Genomic DNA, 8437 nt, shown 5'->3' on the forward strand with positions numbered 1-8437 from the left:
GTTTCGGCAAAATAATACTTTTTCCAATAAATGGTTACTAAGTATCTTTAAATGTTCTTATAATTCTCTTATTTATCATATCTATAGTTCGTTAAAGTACAAGCTCACTGAAGTACAATTCCCTATATCGAAGACAAGCGAAAATCGGAAGTTTATGAAAAAAAAAGTCTTATTGACGAATTCGTGAACATTTATGAATAAATAACTTCAAGGCTCGTTTTCGAGCGTGACAGCACGAGAATGTGACTTTATGCGAAACTGAAAAATCAAAGAGTCATTCTCGCGTGATTAGTGAAGAACTTATCGAAACTCTATATATATATATATATATATGTGTGTGTGTGTGTGTAACTTTCTCTAAATATAATATATATGTTAATGTATATATGTTAATGTATATATCAGAACTTGTTTTGTCTCTTATCGAGCAGTCAGAATAAAAATATGTCTGAAAGATAATCTACTTCACAATTTGTAGAGCACAAGACGAGTATCAGTTCTTTATCAGAAGACGGATCACGTCAAGAGTTAATTAAGCTGAGCTTCTGATCTGATTCTGACGGAGGCTCAGACTCATTTCTGATCTGATGTGAGTCTAATGGAGAGCTGTTACTCATTGGTAAATACCTACAAGCACTGAACATACTCAATGCTTAACGATGTATTTGAAACAACAGTTTTTCTTTTTATCAACTTTTATAGCCGTTGAAATAAATTACGGTTACCTATGCGTGTGACTTATGCAACCCTGTATTCATAATTGATTTATAAAAATATTTTTAACTTCTTTAAACAAAATTATTTAAAAAAAAAAAAAAATCAGTACGTATAAATAATACTAAACTACAAAAACGGAGTAATAAAGAAAATCATTTTAGGAATAATCATTCCGATTGAAGAATTGTATAATTAAGATATTATGTGAGAGTTCTGTAGATCTTCAATTATTTTTAAATTATTTATAAATATGCATGTATGTTGGAATTTCTTCTTTGATTATATTTCAGATCTTATCAATGGATCATCAAGTAACACTTAAGATTATACGTGGATTTAATATTGATAGATTTTGTATTATTCTCTGTTCAACGTTTCGTGTTAGTAATTAGCGGAATCAAACTCATATGCAATTTACATATCAATATTATTTGAAACTAAATTTTATATCATCCACAAATAGAATCAATGTAAATTTGAATGTTTCGAACTTTTGGGAAAACGGATATTTTATTATTATAATGTTATTGCTCATTATTTCATACTGCAATGGAAGTATGCCTGATAATATAACATTAGTAATCTCTAAATCTATATTTTATCAACAGCACTTAAACGTATTAAATATACTTATTTGTAGAGATCTGAAGAGATCGCGCGCTCTACATATATTACATATGAGTGGATCATTTCATTCAGGTATATTATTCTCAGGTGTATTATTCTCTAGCATTCACATATATACGATTGGCACTTTTGGAAGCGTAATATATGTGCCAAACCCCTATTATCTTCCAGAAGTGTTAGTGCTTATTTATGCGATCCTTTATCGTGGCATACGATATGGACTAGTCTTAAATTCTTCACGGTAAACAGATTGTCATAACAGTCGTAGATATCCTCTTCATTAATCGTGTCTTGTCGCGAGATCTGCAGCAGCTTTGGAATAAGTGTCCTGGATCTTTCAATTCTGCAGATGACAATCAGATTATTTCAAATCTACGATTTTATTAATTTCTTTCATAGTAATAAAATAAACTTTGCTAAACGGTTTTTACGCTGTTTATAAATTCATATTCATTACAAAGTAAATAAATTGATTGCTGTGTGTATAATATTGGGACAAACAGTAAATGATAAAAAGTAATCAAATTTTGCCAATTATTGAGGGCCAAATATTAATATTGCCAATCAAAAAAATATTTTTCTGGATTTAAATTTTTATCGCAAAGTTTCTATACATGGTTAACAATTTCATAAAGTCATCCAGTGTATTATAATGAATTACATCAATCAAGGACAAATATTACATAACGGTTATCTTACTTGTGATCCAAATTCCATGTAGAGAATAAGACAAGATCCTCCTTGGATTTGTATGGATTAATCTTGTGTCTATCGCCGTAGGGACAGCCATCGGTGTTCCACCGACCTTCGCATTTGAATTCGCCTTTCTTATTGCAAATAGCAATTTGCTTTTCTCGTAGTTTCACACGATAAAAACAGCTCTCCGAATCGTCATTCGCCGTTTTCGTGTTTTTCTCAGACGCGAGGCACTTCCTTGCGTCCGTTTCGTCAATCTTATCTGAATTAGCAATCGAATTAGTATCGGATGACTGAGGTAAACGTAGATATCGTTGATGAAGATATGTTTCATCGTCAATACGACCAAAATTGCAGGGACAGTGTTCGTAACATCGATCATAATCGGTCTCGTCATTGTCGCTTTTAGTGTCAGACTCTGCTCTGCTCCTGTCAAAATAATACCCGAAATAGTGATCCTGCTTAAGTTGAAGTTTGAAGAATGCTATTGTATGCAGAAGCTGTTGCCTCGCCTTGTAATCGTTCATGAACACGTCTGAACATTTAATTTGTTCAATCGTTTTATAAAGATAAGTGCGTATTCTATCCTGACATCTGCGATGCATGTATGCTTCCTATAAGTAAAGGATCGATTTAATTTCAAAATTTTTAATTTATGTAGACGCAAAAAATATATTATTTGTAAATTAAAAAAATATTAATTATATCATGTAATATGTGCGCAAACATCATATTTAAGGATATATTATTCATATTTTCAAAACAATGAAAAAAATTATGAGATAATTATAAACTATTTTAGATCACATTCAAAAGTAATACACAAAATTCAGTTTAAAACCTGAATCATAAATTATTTTAATGAAAAACTAGAAATGTTTTCTAATGAAAATGTAATTAAGAAATAATGACAAGAATCTTAATTTCTTTGTATAAGTATTTAAAATATTTAGAATGATTTAAGTAAGGCTTTATCGCTAAACAAAATTTATTTATTTATTTATTTACAAAACAACTAATCTCTGTATCGCTATAAATCCTCTTGAATATTTAAAGTACATATATAGAAAAATTAAGATTTTGTTTAAAATAATTTAATGTTTATTGACAAAATAAATTAACTATAAAATGTGTTCAGTAAAAATATAATGTTATTTAAGCAACTTTTGTGTATGTATATAGTTCATTATAATATAAAATATTAATAATTTCTAATTTCAATTTATGCGGTTATTGTATGGATGATACATCCTTAACAGATGTCGGAATATATGGGTTGTTAATTAAAATATTATTAAAGAGGATTTTATTGAACATACCTTCGTCATGCAATTAGTTTCCAAATTTTCAAACCACTCCGGATGTTCCTCCCTTGTACTGAGCGCTGTCTTAGAATCATCCTTGTTCAACACTTTGTTCAACAAAGCGACTTTTCCTTTAAGATTCTCTGTCAGGAATTGCGTCACCCTGTCGCCGGCAGTGAGGAAATCAATGTTCACGCGTCTCAGTGCTTCATAGAGAATGTCCGCGTCTGCAAATCATTCGTCCTTGAAAAAAAAATTGTGCAACATCCTCGCACGTGTCAGTTAAAAATGGCGATCTGTTTTTGCAAAAATGCCGCGCCTAACTTTGCCAAAAATTCTAAATTTGTTTTAAAGTTTCTAACTTTGCAAAAAGTTCGCAAGCTTCAAGAGGCTGACACTGGATTGGAATATTTAATTCTGGCGTAAGGCCAAACGCGCATTGCATTCATTTTTGTATCATGATAAACTTATGAATTTTTAAACCAATGTATCTCGGAAGTGTTCTTAAATTATAGCGAATACTACGTAACAGACGCACAATGCAAAAATCTCACGAAGATCTAGCGAAAAGCTATAACGAAAGCATAGTAGTGTCAGCTTTATACAGCTGCGAATCTTTCGATGATTAAAAACATCGTAATTGCAATAACAGCATCAATTGGAAGAATCAAATGTGTACGTAAGATCTACATGTATATTTGAAAAAATGATTCTTAGTGCTCCATTTTCAGATAACTTGTGATAATTTATTTAATAGATAAAAGAAAGAGCATAGGAAGAAGAGAGAAAGAAAGAGAGAGAGAGAGAGAGAGAGAGAGAGAGAGAGAATGAGAGCGAGAGAATGAGAGCAAGAGAGCGAATAAATTGACATTTATTGAAAAATGGAACAACTCAGCCTGAATGGTTCTTCCTTTTTTTATAGCGAATTCAGTTAGGCACACTCATTGAGCACTTGTGCACATTAAGCTGTCGTACACAGATTGATGTAAAGATATATGTTCAATATAAATACAGAAATGAATTAAACTACGAAATCCTCAATACACTTTATTGTATGATGCTGTTAGATAAAATATTTAAAAATTCTAAATATTTGCATTTTACTTTTACTCAGATTTACTATTAACTACTACTTTTATTCAGATTAAATCAGTGTAAAACGGCTTTATAATATGCATCAGAATGCACTAGTGAGTAGAATCGAATTTCCTATAAGAAATATAAAAAGTTAATGCAAAATTTTAACAAATGATAATATTTTCTATTGTCTAAAAAATGAAAACAAATTGTTAAGTTGAGTAAATTATTTCAGAATTAAAAATCTATTAGACATTTTCCGTGTGACAACTTCGTAATTCTTCCTAGCCCTTCGATGCTGTTATAATAATCATCTTCTTTGTAAACCTAATTCCTTAGGTTCCATAAAATTCCAAAATAATTATGTTATTGATTAACTCTAGAACGATTAAAGTCATCTCAAAGATTAAAAATAAAATATTCAAATTCTGAACATAACATAATTTTTTTTCTGTTGTTATTGTGTAAAATGTTTCTTGTTCCAATTTCAAGCATGCTTAATGTTATTAATTATCGTATTACATTGTTGTACTAACCAGATAACACTTTTTCTCCAGGCTTTTGCAAGATCAAAGTAGTCTGTGGTTCCAATGTATGAAAATATTCTTCATCGATCAATGATCCGTCTAAAAGGAAGACATTCACTTCTGTTGGGTCGTTAGTTACCTAGAGAAAACGCAGGATCGATCAGTGTTTATCATTCTACTTCATTAATTCTCTTTGGACAAGGGGTATTACGTTTTATATATTTACATTGAAGAAATCCTTTTCCTCTTTGTTCACGAATTAATTAACGTTTAATTCTCATGAATTAATAATTTTGAATTAATGAGGTAATAAGAGAAAATATTCTATATCTCAAATCAGTCAAGACCATAATGTAATCCTGTTATCTTCTTATGGAAATATAAATAATTTTCTCAAGGCTAAACACAAGGTTTTCATTAATTTTTACATCACTTCTCTAGCATGACGACGTCATTCTCATATTTCTTTAACGATTCTAAATAATGGAGATCAGTATTGTAAATTGCCGCGTATTCTATGAACTTTCAACTTTTCTCTTCAACAGCGAAGTTGTCAAAAGTATAAATATATAATATGAGAAAATTATTGAATCGCATTATGTTAAAATTATTATCATTATTATAATGTGATGCTACTTCAGATACGGTAGAAAAGCATATTATATTTGTATTAAAACTGTTATTTTTGTATTAAAATTTTTAATATATTTGGTGTTAATTTGTAATTGTGTTATTTGAGCATTTTATGCTAAAGTTAAATTAACATAAACATTTTATTGGACATTTTGACATTTAAATGTCAAATATTAAATTTAACAAATTTTTCCGATTGTGAAGGAATTAATCTATTTATAACGATGTTATCAAAACATATAGAAGTAGAAACATTGTTTCGTCATTTTAAAATTGCTACTGTCATAATAATTTTTTAGTAGATAATACTTTTTAGTAATATTTTTTAGAAATAATTTTTTATTTTATTTGAATGTAATACGCAAGGTTTAATTTTGTTTTTAATTTCTTTTGGTAATATTATTCAAGAACGTCAATTTTAAGAAGCGAATATTTATAATTTTGAGTAACTCGGGTTGACATTGACCTAACGAAATTATTTGGATCGATCTTCGAACCAATGCGAAAAACAGATTCGCGCCCTTAACATTGAGATCACTTCCTGTCCCTGGCCCGGCTGGTTCGATAGAGCCAGCGGTTGCGGCCGACCAGATGCGGATTTCAAGGGCACACTAAAACTGGATCGACCTATCTACCCGCGAAATGCTATCACCGATTACGTCTCTTTCAAGGGCAGGCATTGAAAAAATGTGCTGGGTACAAATCGACATTAAATCAGACATTTATATCTCTTTATTGGTATTTTTATCATATTATCGCAGTTGTATTAAATATTCACATTATCATACCAAAAAAAAGAATATAAGGGAATATTTAACTAAATATCACAATTAAATAACATTTTCTTTTTCCAGTAATTTGTATTCCTTCTTATTACATTATAAAAAATAAAAAATTGAATTGCTTACTAATTACTATTACTTTAATCACAGAAGTAAAGATTCTTTTCTCGAGAATATCAATATGTATAAAAATCATATTATTCAAGTAAAACACATTGTTAAATATTACATTGTTAAATATTATATTGTTAAATATTTATAATGTAAAATTATACCTAAGTTATACCTTTGAGTTATTTTTAATCATTTTTAATATATTTTATAAATCGCCATTGCTTCTTCATATATCGTTAATCTAATTAAAATTGAGTTAAACAGTTTAATAATTCAAAAAATATTATTCATGCAAATTTATTTTATTTCCTAAGTGCATACATTAATACAGTAGTTTATACTAACAAATTAACACAGAAATTTACATATACACGAAAGTTAGATAACAAAATATTAACGCGCAATTGGATTATCATTAATATCAAATTTGATATCTCTTTTGATATCAAATAGTATAGCCTTAATATACAAATTTTATTTTCTTGAGAATTTTTAAACTATGCCATCATATCTGCACTTAATGAGACAATATTTCAAGAGTATACATGTCAGCTTGTTAATTTCTATAGAATATTCTTGTTACTTGATGCAAGTTTCTGTACATCTCTTTAATGAATAGCTTTCTATTTTCGCAATGCTACATTAAGCAAACACTGTGACCTATGCTATGTGTCTGTGTTCCAATTTACTACTCCTATTAATCTAAAGATTGTAGCGAATAATATAAAAGTCATCACAGTACAATACTGATTGCAAAATAACTTGGAAGAAAGTCAGGACGGAAATAGCTAGAATATATTAAACATAATTTAAACAATTAAGTGTGCGCATAATGAAAAGGAAGAAATGCATTGAATAAGTATATTGAGAGTCTAGTAAATCTATACAATAATGAATCATTTAATGCACGTGCACTGATCACTATTCTTGCTTTCGCAAGAACAAATTCCACATTCCACGAAGCATTTAATAGCCATAAATTGAACAGCAATTCATAATTAACTTATGGTCATTCAATTGTAACTGCATCGGCCGTTGTTTTTAATCTTTATCGTGATCATTTTGTTATAAACAATATATATATTTGAATCAAAAGTACGTAATAATTACATGATGTTTACTTTGAACATTCTAAACAACGCAAATTGCTTTTTTATTTAATAAAAAATATTAAATGAAGAGTTTCTAGGATCATACATATGAATATATGACAAGAAAGGAAAAAAGCCTTGGCGGTCAAGCTGGATTTTAAGTGCTTATTAATTCTATATGAATTTACATACTATTTATGTCATCATTTAAATTGCGCGTCAAATTAAATAAAAACTCGCATTATTTATATAATAATAGTATTGTGTATTACGTGAATTAGCATTTCAAAATATATAAATTCAATTCAAATCTGTATCAATCATTAACATCTAAATATTCAATAAATGTAAATACGCGTATTTACTTGACAAACTTTGTTCCATTTTTGCGCAGTTTACATTGTTTGAAAACATGTTGAATCATTCATATGATACGGTTTTTGTTACGACGTACATATGAACGCATTATCCAAAATTATAGCTTACCATAAAAAAAAGATCATTTATGACTATCATTTACTTCATATTAATACTTACATTTAACTTTGAACACGCCTTCTGTTTTAAATCCTGAAAATTTCGGCAGGCAATACCGATTTTTCGTGTACGATTCACATCGGTCACTTTGTAGCCTTTGAGCTGAAATAAATTTGTCAAATAGGAAATTATAAATTAATTATATAGATATAGAATTTTATTAATTATTTAAAAATATTTATCCCAGTTAGAAGATGTTTTTTTAATTTAATATTTTATATAAATATATAATAAAGTATGCTGTGCAATCTGCATGAAATATGCAGTTAATAAAGCTTTCTGACATATTGTCATTTTTTAAATGCTTACAGAAAAAAAATAAAAACTTAAAG

At 28.8% G+C, this 8437-nt stretch overlaps 1 protein-coding gene across 1 annotated transcript in view; it reads right to left on the reverse strand.

Moving 5' to 3' along the window:
* Positions 1-1447: 1447 nt before the first annotated feature.
* LOC108686332 (DNA fragmentation factor subunit beta) overlaps positions 1448-8437 on the reverse strand; it is an 8882-nt gene continuing 1892 nt past the window's right edge. The window contains exons 2-6 of the mRNA XM_018191594.1: positions 8106-8207; positions 4958-5087; positions 3360-3571; positions 2044-2654; positions 1448-1687 (exon numbers count right to left, since the gene is read on the reverse strand). Coding sequence (XP_018047083.1) covers positions 1528-1687; positions 2044-2654; positions 3360-3571; positions 4958-5087; positions 8106-8207 — 1215 coding nt within the window. The 3' untranslated portion in view covers positions 1448-1527. The remainder of the gene's footprint in view (positions 1688-2043; positions 2655-3359; positions 3572-4957; positions 5088-8105; positions 8208-8437) is intronic.

The sequence above is a fragment of the Atta colombica genome, unplaced genomic scaffold (assembly GCF_001594045.1).
Source record: "Atta colombica isolate Treedump-2 unplaced genomic scaffold, Acol1.0 scaffold175, whole genome shotgun sequence".
NCBI lineage: Eukaryota > Metazoa > Arthropoda > Insecta > Hymenoptera > Formicidae > Atta > Atta colombica.